Source organism: Arachis stenosperma, chromosome 3 (assembly GCF_014773155.1).
Source record: "Arachis stenosperma cultivar V10309 chromosome 3, arast.V10309.gnm1.PFL2, whole genome shotgun sequence".
In the NCBI taxonomy this organism is placed as follows: Eukaryota; Viridiplantae; Streptophyta; class Magnoliopsida; order Fabales; family Fabaceae; genus Arachis; species Arachis stenosperma.
Window position 1 is genome coordinate 35,017,953 of NC_080379.1, and position 14,320 is coordinate 35,032,272.

The 14,320-nt window shown below is 43.0% G+C and overlaps 1 protein-coding gene and 1 long non-coding RNA gene across 2 annotated transcripts; one reads left to right on the forward strand and one right to left on the reverse strand.

Moving 5' to 3' along the window:
• The first annotated feature begins 3,288 nt into the window (after nt 1-3,288).
• LOC130967863 (uncharacterized) lies at nt 3,289-4,629 on the forward strand. Its single transcript, XR_009081439.1, has 3 exons — nt 3,289-3,493; nt 3,605-3,693; nt 4,111-4,629. It is a non-coding gene; the product is annotated as an uncharacterized LOC130967863 (long non-coding RNA).
• Nucleotides 4,630-9,093: 4,464 nt separating this feature from the next.
• On the reverse strand, nt 9,094-10,836 carry LOC130965876 (uncharacterized). Its single transcript, XM_057890636.1, has 3 exons — nt 10,514-10,836; nt 9,880-10,405; nt 9,094-9,774 (listed from the first exon to the last, which is right to left on the reverse strand). Exons 1-3 carry the CDS (start codon nt 10,834-10,836, stop codon nt 9,094-9,096), a joined length of 1,530 nt encoding a protein of 509 aa, XP_057746619.1.
• Nucleotides 10,837-14,320: the final 3,484 nt, after the last annotated feature.

The following is a 14,320-nucleotide window of genomic DNA, read 5'->3' on the forward strand; positions in this document are numbered from 1 at the left end:
ATAAATAGTAAAAGAACCATGATGACAAACAAATATGTGAAGAAGAAGAGCGCAAAGAAGAATAAAAAGAAATGCCGGATATAAAAAGGTAGCATGTTCATATGCGCTAAAGCTCGTTTTTGTTGGGTTTGAACCAATTTGATTAGACTTAATTGTCAAAAAAAGTTAAATGCGTAGCATCACTCTGAAAAAATATATGGGTTGAGCCATTATGCCAACGAAAAAGCAATTAATTAGCCAATTGTCAATTATGAATACTTAGTGTGTGTTTAGATTTCAGTTTGCAAACGAAAGTTTGCATTTATGCAAACTTGCTTTTGATGAAAAGTAAGTTTGTGTTAATGTGATTTATGTTTGGCAATCTTTATATCAAAATTGATTATAGTAAAATAAATGTTGTTTGGATTATACTATTCAAAATCACTTTTAGATGAAAATTTACTAAAATAGACATCAATTAAAATATTATTTTTTAGATTATTCTATTATTTTACTTTAAATATTTGAATAGATATTATTAATTTATTTTATAATAAAGTTAATATTTACTTACTAAATTAAAGTAACATATAAAAATTGACAAAATATATTTTAATACATAAAAACACTAATAAATATTAAAATAAAAGATAAAACACTAATGAAATACATAAAAAATAATATCTTATACAAAATTAGTATACTCTCAATAATTTTATTTTTATAAGACTTTTTTTGACATCCAACATTCATAATTTTATTAATACTTATGAATATTTTTTATTTAGTTTGTCTTTTTTGGATGGAATCAATTAATCTATATTATAAAAAGAGTTACAATAAAATATAATATATGAAAATTATAATTATAAATTTTACATAGTTGAATAAAAAATAAAAAATTTTAGCCAAAACAAAAATAAAATATAATAAAATATAAAATGAGAATTCATGTAGATAAAAATTTTATAAAACCAACAATATATATCATATGAATAAAAGAAATATAATAAAAGAGAAGAAAAAATAAAATTCATATGAACAATATATATCATATAAAATCAACAATATAAATACAGTGCATGAAAGAGAAGAAAAATAAAATTCATATAAACAAGAAATAATAAGAATACCATAAAAAAAAAATTAATAATATACCTGAGAGATGAGAGATTAGAACACTGAAAAATAATATAAAAAAGGTCAATGATAAAATAAGTAAAAAATAAAAAAGACACCTTACATATTAAACATAAAGAAAAGTAAATGATAAAAAAAATTCATATGAACTAAAAAACAATAAGAAATAAAAATATAAAAGAGAGTACTATACATTTTATAATGTCAAACAAAAAGAAAAGATTTTATAATTTATTTTAGTTCCGTGAGTACTCTTTAATTTAGTATATTTTGGATTATAAATTTTTATTATTTATGACTCTTTTATTACTTATAATTACTATATAATAAAAACAAATAAAGTACAATAAAAATAAAAAATAAAAACAAAAAAAATCATACAAACATAATATATATAATAATTACAACCAACAATATATATTATATGAACAAAAAAATTATAATAAAAAGTAAATAAAATTTATATGAATATAATCAAATAAAAAAAATAAAAAATTTATACATAACATAAATATAGTACAATAAAAGATAAAAAAAATAATTTATATAAATAAAAAATAATAAAAATTAATAAAAATAAAATTTATATCAACAATAGTTGTCATATAAATAAAAAAATACAATAAAAATATAACAATAGAAAATTAAAAAAAATAACATCAGAACACTAAAAAAATAATATAAAAAATATTTATCATATATAAATAAAAAATATAATAAAAAATAGAAAAATTAAAATATGAGAGAAAGAACTAAAAAATATTAAAAAGAAAATTAAAATCTTTACCTTGACAGTGATGAAAACAAATCTAAAAGAGTTTGATAAAAAAAATTATGTAACGAATAACATAGAAAGAATTACTGTGTGAAATTATGTGGTTATGGACATCCTTTTTATAGAAGAAATGAAGGGTATAGTTGGTAGATATAAAATGAATTTCTTACCTAACTCCTCCAACGATCATTAATCTTTCCAACGTGAACGCAGAAGCATAAATTTTTAGCTTCACGTGAACGTACGTTCCGAGGTGAAAACACTTCTAGATTAGAAATTCTAAAAAATTGCCAAACATAACAATGTGGCGTTTAAAACGTTCAAACGAGCTTTTATGTCCCCGAACCCAAACACACCTTTAGTTTCTACAACTATATAGATTTATTTTCTCACCTTTAATCCAAAATAATTTTCTCACCGTTCACTCTCTCCTTTGCTTCGATTATTCTCACATCCCGAAAATAATAATTTCTGAGTAAATAGTTATTGTGGCACTTCAAAGATTTTGATTTTGACAAAACATACTCAAAATATGATGATAACAAAATAACTCCTAAAAAATATATTCCGTCTAATAAAATGTCCTAAAAATTTAGTCATTGTTAAATTTTTTTTTATAAAAGTGCTAATTTATTCTTACCTTCTCCTATAAAATTACTTATTTACCCCTTCTTTCTCTTATCGCTATTATCTATCATCATTTTTCCCACCCCTTCACCACTATAGCCATATCTCAGTCCACCTCCTTTGTCACCCACACCTCCACTTCCACGACCAACACCACAACCCCATTCTCCACTTAACTTACTACTTCTACCCCTAGTCCCTGTCACTATACACAGCATTACAGCAGGCACACCCCACAAATCCTAAATCACTTTCTCATTCACCATTCACTATTTAGAGTGCCTCCATTCTCTATATACATCACCCATCACTCATCACTTTTCTCTTCTCTCACACACTCAAGTCTAACACAATGTCCACCATTCACAGTGCCTCAAGCTCTTACTCTGCTGTCTGTGATTTTCTGCGCTTGGAGTTTTGTTGTCCGCATTTCACTGCACCTCAAGCTCCGCCGTTTGTGATTTACTGTGCCTTAAGCTCTATTGTCGTCTCGTCTCGTGAGTTCTACAACCATCAAGTCTCATGTCTTCGATCTTCCTTCTCCACCAGCATCGTCGCCTTCATCTGTTTGTGACTAACACACCGTCTTCTTCTCCGAGTAATGTGGTGTTGTCGTCCTCTTCACCAATCCCTGCCCTTCGTGGTACCATTTCTGCTTCTATATTCTTTGTTTTTTTCTTGGTGTCCATGTATTCCTTGATAATAATTCTTCAGGTAGTGCTAAAATTTGTTCCTTCAAACAGTTATTAATTTATATCACGCATATTCTTTTTGGTCATGTGCACTCTTGGTCTTCAAACACCACTGCTGTGAGAAGGATACCTAAAAACGGAACTTCAGGCCAGATCCTCATCAGGCTCCCATGAACCCCGCAAGGCCTCGCAGAACGAATCGCTCGATGCCAAGCCTCATGTGATTAGGCCAGCTACTGTGAGGTTAATCCTTAGCATTGCTCTTTCTAGAGTTTGGGTGGTAAGACAATTCGACTTTAACAATGCTTTTCTTAATGGAGACTTGCATAAGATTATCTTTTATGATACAGCCTATTGGATTTGAAACTAACTCAGATACTCAAGTTTGTAGGTTGAACAAGTCTCTTTTTGGACTTAAACAAGCACCAAGAGAGTAGTTTCTCAAACTGAGCATCACTCTTCAATCTTTTGGATTTCAAGGTTCCAAATATGACATGTCTCTCTTTATTAAGTGTGGTGTTAATTCTGTTATTTTTGTCTTATGCTATGTTGATGACATAATAATTATAGGAAATGATTCAATTGAGATTGATACGATGATAAAGAATCTTGATAAAAAATTTTCATTAAAAGACTTAGGTGAATTGAGATATTTTCTTGCTATTGAAGTGTTGAGAACAAGTAGTGGTAAGCTATATTTAACACAAACTAAATACATTAATGATCTTCTCTCAGAAATAGGCATGCATGATGCTGCACCAATGCCAACTCCCATGCTCTTATCACTTTAACTAACTAATAGTGGCTCAGAATCTTTTGAAGATTCCAAGTTATATACATCTGTTGTCCGCTCTCTTCATTGTGCAACAATAACTCGCCTTGATTGAGCTTTTGCAGTGTGTCAAGTGAGCCAATATATGCATGATCCCAGGCTGTCTCATTAGAAGACAGTGAAACGCATTTTTGAGATATCTTCAAGGGACAAAAGAATATGGATTAGTCTTTCACAAGTGTCAAGAATTTCGGGTATACAGATTCTCAGACTCAGACTAGGCTTCGGATCTTGAGGATCGAAGGTCTGTGTCTTGGTTTTGCATTTTTCTTGGAACAAATATTCTTTCTTGGTCTTGTAGGAAGCAAACCACCATTAGCAGATCCTCAACGGAAGCTGAATTCATGAGCTTAGCAGATTGTGAAAGTGAAATTGTTTGGTTTAACAACATGCTGGCAGAATTATTAAAAGTGGCTTTGGCAACTTCTCCTACAATATTTTGTGACAATCTTAGAACCGTTCTACTGATAACAAATCCAGTCTTGCATGCTAAAACCAAGCATTGTCAAATTTATATTCAATTAATCAGGGACAAAGTCAGGTAGCAAGCACTTCAAGTGGTAAATATCTCTGAGAATGAGTAAATTGCTAATGTTTTGACTAAGCCATTGTCAGCTGTGGCTTTCGAAAGGTTGAGGTGAAAACTGAGAGTTGTTCACAAACCAAATCTCAGTTTAACGATGGATATTGATAATAGAGCTAAAATTGAGGAGAAGTCTGAGTCCTAGCTTAATTTTGAAAGCCTATTATAATTAGTCTGTTATAGCTTAATTTTGAAATATATAGTTTGTTAGTGTGTGTGCAGAGTTAGTTTTGGAATTTTGTTATAACTTCCTTCACTTCCAGCACAATATATTTTGAAGCAGAGTGTCTTTTGGGTTGACTTAGTAATTTAGGCCTGCAGATTTAGGATCATAGATAGAACAATTATGTATCAAATATATATGCGCCCCAGCATGGGAGCTTGGGTCATTTAAGAAAAAGCCAACCAACAAAACTAGCCAACGTGTTTAGTTTTTTATTTTTTTTTTCTAAATTAATTTTTTATTGAAAAATCATGTTTTGGACTAAAATATCAACTTTTAGTGAAATTTTTTGCCTTTTAACAAGTAGGTTGGAATTTGAGATATTTTTATTAGAACTCAAAATATTTGGATTGGATTGTTAAAAACACGTTAATAAGAATAGAGTAAAGTATTATTCTGTCTCCAATGTTTTGGGTAAGTTTTAAAGTTGTTCCTAATAATTAAATCGTTTTATTTAAATCCATAACATTTCAAAATCATTTTAATGTTGTCCTACTGTTAGTGATCTATTAATAAAATTGACGACGGGACAAAATTGAAACAATTTTAAAGCATTAAGGACTGAAATAAAACGAAAATGTTAGATACAAAAGCGATGCATTACTCTTAGAAAAATTACCAAATCAAGCAAAATAAAAATAAATTTTAACGGAATAAATTGCATTACAAATTCAATATTTTTATTCATCATAGAACACTTCTAGAATGACAAATAGATAAACTTATGAAAAATATATATATATATATATATATATATATATATATTGTTCGTTCCTCGGGTTCCGAACAGGTCGGGTGGACAAAGGATGTAAGGGTGAGGACGCCTTAACTGGGGTCGCGCTGTTTTGCGGGTAGACGAGTAGTCGAGCACTTGTCTTGGAGAGATGATGAGGGGGGGTGCCACCTGCAAAGACACTCCGACGCTCAAGTCAGCAATGTGCAGGCGAGCAGAGTATAGGGTTGAAAGATGTGACGTACCTCGGGGGAAGAGCCAATCTTCCCCTTATATACATGTCAGTAGTGGGCCCCTTATGGGACAGGCCCATATTTCCAAGGACGCTGTCCTGCAGCCGTGTGTGAACCGTACAGGACGCGTGTCCGGGTCGGTTGGAGGGCGCGTGTCCGGGTCGGGTACTGATTGGGTCGGGTCGACCCAAAGCTGATTCTGGGCCGGGCCGTAACAGTGCCCCCACGCGCCAACGGTAGTCGTGGGAGCTACCAATGGCGTGTCGTCTCGCATCTCGTCTGGTCGGTCGCTCGTGGGGAGGACGTGCCCCCATGGCGCGTCTCTTGGTTGCTCAAACAACCGTTTCATCGCTTCGTTTCCTGCGCCGAGCATTGAATGCTCATAATGGGGTAAAAAACCCCGTTTGAAAAGACCATTTTGCCCCCAGGCGTTTTGCGCTCTGGAGGCAGTTTTTAAACGAGTGGTTTTGATATTTCTGCACTTTATGCACTTTTTCCGCACTCCCTATTCTCCCTTCTTCCTCCTTGCTACAAGGCTTTGCTGTGGTGCCTCCGTTCGTGTTTCTTGCATTTTCCCAGATTCAACTTCATCTTCCTTTCATCAATTCAGGTAACTTTTGGATCATCCCCTTTTTATGCATTATTTCTGTATGCTTGTTGTTTGGTTCTTTGAAGTTATCGTGTAGCCTCTTAGTTGCGAGTAGACGTGTTAGGGGAAAAAGTACCATTCCAGGGTAGGTTTTTTCTCGCTCTTTTAGCCGTTTAGTCTTGTTTGGCCTTAGTCGGGAAGTCGTGAGGGTGGTGTGTGTGTTCGGCTTGAGCAACCGATCTCTTAGACTAACTGGATGGTACCCCCATGTAGGTATGGCTCGCACGGTCTCCCGGGCATCCGTTAACCCCGCGGCGTACGACCAATATGCTTGGGTCGTGTCTGATATAAGGGATTCACCCAACCAAATGGGCGAAGAGGAGCTCACCGAGTTCCGACAAGCCGGGTATTTGTGTGGCGGGACTGACGAGGAGGCCAATTACGACGCCTTCGTCCCGGCTGCTCACGAGCGGTTGTATGAAATCAACTTCCAACCCCGCCAGGTCGCCGACTGGATTTGGTTCTACAAGGCCATGTTCACTCAAGTCGGAGTTCGCATTCCGTTCTCAGCCTTTCAAATGGCGCTCTTAAACCGAATTTCTGTGTCACTGTCGCAGTTGCATCCGAACAGTTGGGCTTCGATCCGCTGTTTCGAGATGGTTTGTGAATATCTCGACCTGCCGGGGTCCGTAGATGTCTTCCTCTTTTTCTTCACCCTCACAAACCCTACCAAGGAGGGGAAACATAGGAAAGGGTTCATGTCCTTCCGGGCTGCTCAGGGTCGGAAGATTTTCGGCTTGTTCGAAGATTCTTACCATGGGTTTAAGGACAAGTATTTTAAGGTCCGCCCGGCCAAAGATCGTCACCCCTTTTGGTTGTCTCTGGAGGGGGTACGGCTCATCCCGACTTATTGGAGCTTCGGGGCGGGAGCCAATAGTTTTATTAAGGTGGTTTATAAAAACATGTCGGCAGTAGATCAGCAGATTGCCGAGGTGCTAAACGCAGTTTTTGGGAAGAACCCGGTAAATCCCCATCTCCTTATGGGTGACCGGGAGTCCGGCCGTAACTATATTTGTGAGAAGCTTTTTACTTTCCCCTTTGTCTTTTTCCTTCTTGTTGATATTATATGACGACTAACCGACCTTCCTTGTTTTCCTGCAGTGGATATGTCTGCGTCCGTGACGGGTCTTCCCGACTTGTTTCAGACTTTCCTTGGCGGCGGTGATGAGGAGGAGGATAATGAGCAGCCTGCCGCTGAGACGTCTACAGCTCCTCCAGAGGACAAAACTACTTCAGGGCCGGAGGGCGCGGTTGGGGGAACCGGGATCTCGACCCAAACTGCCCAGGTCGAGGTCGAGAAAGCGGTTCACGCCTCTTCTCCTCGCGAAGTGGTAGGCCAAGGGGGTTCGACGTCTGCCCCTGACGATGATGTGGAGGTGGTCATCCCCACCCCTAAAAGAAAAAGGAAGGAGTCCTCTAGTCCCGAGGGGGTCCTCACCGTCATGGAGAGGAATTTTGACGCAAGCAATTTTATAGATTCCCAACTGATCCCCGGCACCGAGGAGTACTTCCACGAGTCTTCCCTTGCCGGGCAAGCGAGGTGGATGTACCGAACACTCCTGCGCGGCGCCGTGATAGCCCGGAAGGCTGAGTTTGAGCTGTCCGGGATGGAGTCCCTTCGGAGGAGGCTGGAGGCTAGTGGGAAGGCCAACAATGAATTAAAAAGTGAAGTGGAAACTCTCCGGCAGCAGTTGACTCAATCTTCGGAGAAGTTGGACGCCGCCGAGAAGAAGGCTACCACCGCTGAGCAGAAAACCACCGCCGCTGAACAAAAGTTAACAGCTGCCGAGAAGAAACAGAAAGAGTCGGACGCGACGATTGAACGTTTGGTCGAGCGTGAGATGGTTCTGGAAGGACAGGTCGGTGCGGCGCAAAAGCGGGTGGCCGAAGTTGAGGAAGAGAAGCGGGCCGTGGAGGTCGAGCTGTCAACATGGAAGGCAAAGTACAAGGACGTCGTCAAACAGGGCAGGGGTGCGATCCTGGCTACCGAGGAAGCCCTTAAAGCTCAAGTTAAAATTATTGCCCCTGAGTTCGACACGTCGACGATTGGTGTTCGCAAGGTTATCCATGATGGCAAGGTTGTCGATGCCTCCATGAAATGATCCTTCTGTTCATAGTTCTTGTTTAGCCGCTTTATTTTGACTTGTAAACTATTTTAGTTTTTGCCGTTTTTGGCTTTGTGGACTATTTGACCTTAGCCGTTTTTCTTTCGGCTTGTGAACAATGACCTTTATTGGTCGCTTGCCCGTGTTGTCGCGATAAACCTTTTATTTGCCTGAGCGCGTTATCATTTCTAACCGTATTGGTTTATACTTGTCGTTTACTCGCCTGCTCGTGTTATTGTTCCTGTTAACCGTTTTTGGTTTGAAGTCGTTTAGACTGGCGGCCCGTGGCCTTTCGTGTAGTTGTTTGTTATAACGTTGATTGACGACTTCCCGGGGTGATCAGTCCCGGGTCGCACGTCGTTGTTAGTCACGATGGGATGGTTTATCTGAAAAACTTAGATAGAATATGGTGGAGAATTTGCATAAGTATATCTTATTCGGTAATCACATAAAGGACTTGAAAGTTACTATAAATGACAAATTGACTACTTAGCTAGATTAGCCGGCACGTCGTTCCGTCTTCTAGGAGTAGAATCTTCTAAGGTTGTCCGCGTTCCATGTCCTCGGGACCTCCTTGCCATCGAGCCTTTCTAACTTAAAGGCTCCTTTTCCCATCACCTTTTTTACTCTGTAAGGGCCTTCCCAGTTTGCCGCTAGCTTGCCTTCTCCGGGGGTCGGCAGGCCGATATCATTCCGTCTCAGGACGAGGTCGTCAGGCTCAAAGTCCCTCTTGAGCACTTTGGTGTTGTAGCGCAGAGCTATTCTTTGTTTTAGCGCTGTTTCCGTCAAATGGGCCATTTCCCGGGCTTCATCTATCAGGTCCTTTTCTACAGTTTCCTCTACTCCTTTCAAAAGCAATCGCGGGCTCGGTTCACCGATCTCCACGGGTATTACTGCATCCACCCCGTACGTTAGTCGGAAAGGGGTTTCCTTGGTGGAGGATTGCTCGGTTGTTCGATAAGACCAGAGGACCGATGCCAGCTCGTCGGCCCAAGCACCCTTTTTGTTGTCCAACCTCTTCTTTAGCCCTGAAAGGATAACCTTGTTGGCGGACTCCACTTGTCCGTTCGTCCGAGGGTGTTCTACCGAAGAGAACCTTTGCCTTATACCTAGGCCGTTGAGAAATTCTGTGAACTTTTTGTCAGCAAATTGTGTGCCGTTGTCCGAGATGACGACTTCTGGTATCCCGAACCGTGTTATCACCTGCCTCCACATGAATTTTCTGCAATTGGCTGAGGATATGCTAGCCAATGGTTCGGCTTCTATCCATTTGGTATAGTAATCAATTGCCACTATGAGATATTTGACCTGCCCAGGGCCGACAGGGAAGGGCCCTAAGAGGTCGATTCCCCACTGAGCGAACGGCCGGGAAGTCGTCAGCAAGCTCAACTCGTTTGCCGGTGCCTTGGCAAAGTTGGCGTTCTGTTGGCACTTTATGCACTTTTTGACAAACTCTTTGGAATCTGCCATCATCGACGGCCAGTAGTACCCAGCTCGGATCAACTTCCTTGCTAGGGCTTTTCCTCCGATGTGGTGCCCACAGCAGCCCTCGTGGACTTCCCTGAGGACGTAGTCCGTTTGGTCGGGGTGTAGGCACTTCAGTAGGGGTTGGCTGAGCCCTTTTCTGAACAGCTGTCCTTGGATGACGGCGTATTTGGCCGCTTTCCTCCTTAATTTCACCGCATCCTTTTCGTCACCAGGGACTTGGCCGTGTTCTAGGTAGTTGGTGATGGGGTCTAGCCATGAAGAACTTAGGGTTGTTATGTGTAGTGCAATTGCAGGTTCCCTTGTCATGCCTTGGATGAGAGACCGGTTTCCCTCCCCTGGCTTCGTGCTGGCTAATTTTGATAGGAGGTCTGCTCGTGTGTTCCTTTCTCTGGGTACATGCTGGACCGTGACCTCGTCGAACTTTTGGCTCAAGCTTTTGACCTTTTCCAAGTACTTCTGCAACAAGGGGTCCTTGGCTTGATAGCTGCCGTTTACTTGGGAAGTGACGACTTGGGAATCGCTGCATACTTCCAGCCTTTTTGCGCCGACCTCTGTTGCTAGGGTCAAGCCTCCTATGAGGGCTTCGTATTCTGCTTGGTTGTTCGAGATGGGAAACTCGAATCTGACCGACTGTTCGTATACGACCCCGTTTGGACTTTCTAGGATGATCCCGGCTCCTCCGAAGGTCTGGTTGGAGGCTCCGTCCACATGGAGCTTCCACCGTGTACCCATGTCTTCGCCTGGGTCTCCTGTTACTTCAACCAAAAAATCCGCCATGGCCTGCGCCTTGATGGCTTGCCGGGGCTCGTACCGTATGTCATATTGAGAGAGTTCGATGGACCAAGTCATCATTCTTCCCGCCAGGTCGGGTTTTTGGAGAACTTGCCGGATCCCTTGGTCCGTTCTGACGACCACTTGGTGACTCTGGAAATACTGTTTTAACCTTCTCGAGGAAGTTAGGAGTGCTAAGGCTAGCTTTTCCAACTTGCTATATCTTAACTCTGCTCCTTGTAGGGCCCTGCTTATGAAGTAGACTGGTTGTTGGGTCCTCCCGTCCTCCCGCACTAGTACTGCGGCCAGGGCTTCGCTTGTTATAGCGAGGTACAGGTACAGTGGTTCCCCGTCCCTTGGCTTCCCGAGAACGGGAGGTGCCGCTAGGATTTCCTTGAAGTGTTGAAAGGCTTCTTCGCACGCGGGTGTCCACTCAAACGCCATCCCTTTCTTCATGAGGTTGAAGAATGGCAGGGCCTTTGCCGCCGAGGCCCTGAGAAACTGGGAAAGTGATGTCAATCGCCCTGCCAACCTCTGGACGTCCTTGACACAGCCCGGGCTCTTCATCTGAAGTATTGCCTGGCATTTCTCCGGGTTGGCTTCTACCCCTCTCTGAGTTATCATAAATCCCAGGAACTTGCCGGCTTCCATGGCGAAGGCGCACTTGAGGGGGTTCAGCCTCATACCATTTTGACGGAGGGACGCAAACACACTTGCCAGGTCGTTTAGGAGGTCGTCAGGTCGTGTTGTTTTTGCCAGGATGTCGTCCACGTAAACTTCGACCGTTTTCCCTATGAGGTCGTGGAATATCCTGTTCATCAGCCTTTGATATGTCGCCCCTGCATTTTTCAAGCCAAACGGCATTACCTTGTAGCAGAAAGTTCCTCCTGGCGTTATGAACGCCGTTTTGTCTTCGTCTGGTCGGTGCATCGGTATCTGATTGTAACCGGAGTAGGCGTCCATGAAACTCAGATATCGGTACCCCGCCGCGGCGTCGACGAGTGCATCTATGTTGGGGAGGGGGAAGCAATCTTTGGGGCATGCTTTGTTAAGGTCAGAGTAGTCCACGCACATTCTCCATCTGCCATTGTGTTTTTTCACCAATACCACATTTGAGAGCCACGTCGAGTAGTCCACTTCTCGTATGAAGCCTGCTTCTAGGAGGCCGGCCGTTTGCTTGGCTACCTCCTCTGCTCTTTCCGCCGACATCTTTCTCCTTCGTTGAGCCACTGGGCGTGCTTCCGGCTTGACGGCTAGGTGATGTGAGATGATTTGTGGATCAATGCCCGGCATGTCGGCTGGCGTCCATGCGAACAAGTCTTTGTTGGCCCTTATCATTTCAATCAAAGGCTCCTTCAACTCATGTGGGAGGTTCTTGTTAACGAATGTGAACTTTTCCCCTTCGTCATCGATGCTAAATTTCTCCAGGTCCCCTTCTGGTTCCGGCCTCGGGTTGTCCTCTACTCTGGCATCGAGGTCGGCTAGGAATACGCCAGATGCTTCCTTGGACTTCTTTCTGAGGGAAAGGCTGGCGTTGTCACAAGCGACCGCCGTCTCGAGGTCTCCTCTTATGGTCTCTATGGATCCATCATCGGTGACAAACTTCATAACTAGTAGCTTGGTGTTGATTATGGCTTCGAAATCATTGATTGTTTTTCTTCCCAAGATGATGTTGTAGGCTGTGGAGTCTCGGAGGATCACGAATTCGGCCATCGCCGATCTTCGGCCTTGCATCTGTCCTACCGAGATCGGTAGGGAAATGACTCCGTCTGGTTTGATGAAGTGGTCGCCTAACCCGATAACCCCGTGCTGGTGGGTCGTCAGGTCGGCATCCTTCAGCCCCAGTGCGTCGAACACATTGCGGAACATGATGTTTGAATCAGCCCCAGTGTCGACAAGGATCCGTTTGACGAGGCCGGTTCCCACTCTGGCCGTTATGACCATGGGAGGGTTTTCCGGGGCGTCGCTGAACCATTGATCTTCTGGGCCGAAAGAAATGGACGGAGGTTTTTTGGTACTCTGCACAGGTGGAGATGAGATCGCCAGAACCTTGGCGTCTTTCTTGTGTGCCGACCGGGATTTTGGTGCAGCGTTTTTTGCCGTTACCACGTTTATTACCGTGAGGCCGTGGTCTCTGTCTTCGGGCTCCGGTCGCCGTTTGGCCGAGCGTGTCTTGTCTTCCTCGTCCTGATCACGATAACGCCTTCTCGGCTCCCTGATGAGGTGGGAGAACGCTTCTAGCTTTCCTTCCCTTATCGCCTGTTCTAATGCATCCTTCAGGTCGAAACAGTCCTGTGTTTGATGGCCATATCCCTTATGGTAGTCACAATAAAGGTTCTTGTTTCCACCCGTGCGATCCTTTAGTGGTCGGGGCTTCGGAAGAATTCCCTTCTCAGCTATTTGTTGATAGACTTCCACAATGGGGAGGGTGAGTGGAGTGTAGTTAGTAAACTTCCCGACTCGAGGGAACGGCCTAGGAGCTTTGTTTGATGCCTCCTCCCTAACCTTTTCTTTTGCTCTCTCCCCGTCGCCACCGGACTGCCGAGCCTGGCCGTAACCGGACTGCCGCTTATTGGCAGCCACGACTCGGCTGACCTCCTCGTCGTTTATGTACTCTTTGGCCACCGTTTGGATTTCATGCATCGTCCAAACCGGCTTCGTGGTAAGGTGTTTCCGGAAGTTCTCGTTGAGGAGGCCGTTCGTCAGGCAGAGACTGGCCACCGAGTCGGTCAAGCCGTCTATTTCCAAGCATTCGTCGTTGAACCGATCTAAGTATCTCCTGGTCGGCTTTCCCTGTCTCTGGGTTACCCCGAGGAGGTTGATAGGATGCTTGGCCTTCGCTATTCGCGTTGTGAATTGAGCCAGAAATGCGCGGTGGATGTCTGAGAAACTGTAGATGGAACCTTGGGGGAGGCCATTAAACCATCTGATCGCTGGTCCTGCTAAGGTTACCGGGAAGGCGCGGCACCTTACTTCGTCGCCTACTCCCTCTAGGTTCATCCTAGCCTCAAAGGCCGTGAGATGTTCTAGAGGATCTTGAGTTCCGTCATACCTCATGTCCGTTGGTTTGTCGAAGTGTTTCGGCAACCGGACCTCGAGGATAGATCGGTGGAACGGCGTGACACCCATTATCACAGGTTGTCGTGTTCTCTCGGATTTCCCTTCTCCGTCCTCACGACCTCTCGCCGTTCGGCGAGATTGTCTGCCGCGAGAGTAGATGATTGTGTCATTCCGTCTTCTCGGAATGGGTGATTCCTCTTGCGTGCCCTCTGCTTCCATCCGGGATGCAGATATACGCCGTGAGCGGCTTCGGTGAGAGCTCTCTTCCTCCTCGCCCCCAGGAGACGGGGTGTAGCTTGGGTCGGTAGACCATCCATCACTCTCCCGGTTGGCCAGCTGTCGTTCTAGGTTCTGGACCCTGTGGCGTAGCTCCTGCATTATTATGGCGCTATCGCCGCCCGTTCCCCCGAATGGTCGGGTTCTCGTGTGT

What these genes read in the sequence shown, in the direction of transcription:
- LOC130965876 (XM_057890636.1), bottom strand. Translation starts at nt 10,836, where the DNA reads ATGGCGGATTTTTTGGTTGAAGTAACAGGAGACCCAGGCGAAGACATG. An exon ending in AAGGACCCCTTGTTGCAGAA is followed by an intron (nt 10,406 to 10,513) that starts GTACTTGGAAAA and finishes AAAATTAGCCAG; the next exon opens with CACGAAGCCAGGGGAGGGAA. An exon ending in TCCCTGTCGGCCCTGGGCAG is followed by an intron (nt 9,775 to 9,879) that starts GTCAAATATCTC and finishes ATGTGGAGGCAG; the next exon opens with GTGATAACACGGTTCGGGAT.